This window comes from Acyrthosiphon pisum, unplaced genomic scaffold (genome assembly GCF_005508785.2).
Source record: "Acyrthosiphon pisum isolate AL4f unplaced genomic scaffold, pea_aphid_22Mar2018_4r6ur Scaffold_6398;HRSCAF=6962, whole genome shotgun sequence".
Lineage (NCBI taxonomy): Eukaryota > Metazoa > Arthropoda > Insecta > Hemiptera > Aphididae > Acyrthosiphon > Acyrthosiphon pisum.
The window spans coordinates 387-1,606 of record NW_021776150.1 but is presented as its reverse complement, the minus strand read 5'-3'; the positions used below and the strand labels follow the sequence as shown (position 1 = coordinate 1,606).

At 27.0% G+C, this 1,220-nt stretch overlaps 1 protein-coding gene across 1 annotated transcript; it reads right to left on the bottom strand.

Annotated features, from left to right (window-relative positions):
* Positions 1–491: 491 nt before the first annotated feature.
* LOC103311563 lies at positions 492–913 on the bottom strand (the record flags this gene model as incomplete). Its single annotated transcript, XM_008191215.2, has 2 exons — positions 492–584; positions 647–913. Coding segments are annotated over 2 exons (324 nt in total), but the record flags the coding sequence as incomplete, so codon positions are not given.
* Positions 914–1,220: the final 307 nt, after the last annotated feature.

Below are 1,220 nucleotides of genomic sequence, written 5' to 3'. Positions count from 1 at the left end.
TCAGCGATTAGACATTTAGACGATAATAATATAGAGAGGTAAACATAAAATAGTTAATAAATATAATCATTAATCACATCAGGATGTACCTACCTAACAAATAACAATATTTATCTAGTTCATACTAATTATTATATTATTATGTATTTGAAGAGCAAACAGTGCTCCATATTAGTCAAATACACTTACTCGATAAACGATAATGGTACCCACAGTTGAATAAAATGCCAATTAATATTATCTGTTTTAATATATTTAGACTTTAGTCGATCCGTGATGAGATGTAAAAGTCGAACAATCCGTAATCATACTTCCTTTGATAAATGATAACCTTTAGATCAGCACTAAAGAAAGCAGTTTATAGGTTTACTAATGGATAATATATTATAATTGTAAAAAATAAAATAGGTAAAAGTAAAGTTTGTATGACAAGTTTTACTTTTTACAGCAAATAATGTTTCAAAACTTTATTAGTATAAAATATAACAAATAAAATGTTAATCGTATATGAAATTAATAAGTCTTATTTATTGGTTTTTCTTGATTTCTTTCTTCTTTTCAGGGATCAAAGCCAATAGAATCTCCTAAAAATATACAATAAATGACCATTTTTTTAATACTATATCATCTACACTACTACACTTACTTCTATGTCCTTGATGATTGGTGTCCAACGTTTGACGATTGGTTTGGTTTTGATTCTAATATCGTCTCTCAGCTCATTGAAACTTTTCAAAAACAGTTTCTTGATTTCTTCATATAATTTAATAAGGTCTTCTTTCAAATCGGCTAATTCTGCTTTTAATTTCTCGAGCTTCTCGCAGATTTCTGGATCCCTGGCTTTTAATTCTTCGTTCACACGTTCGATTTGTTGTTGAACGACATCACACATCTGTTTTTGAAATTTTCTACACTTTCATGTATCTAAACCGAAAAAACAATTTATATTATTTGTATGTATACACTTTAAATAATATTATTTCAATTTTACGAATTACTCATACAATAATTAATATATTCTCCGAAAGTTATTTTGAACCTCAATTACTTTCAAATTGTATTCGATATTTTTGAAACACATAATTAAAGTATTCAAAATGATCTATAGCTACCACATAAAGACATGATTAACAGTAAACATATTAAACTATATTTTTCCCTTTGTAGTGATCCCTCACTAACGCTTACAATTTTTGAATTCAACGACGTTGATGATGAAT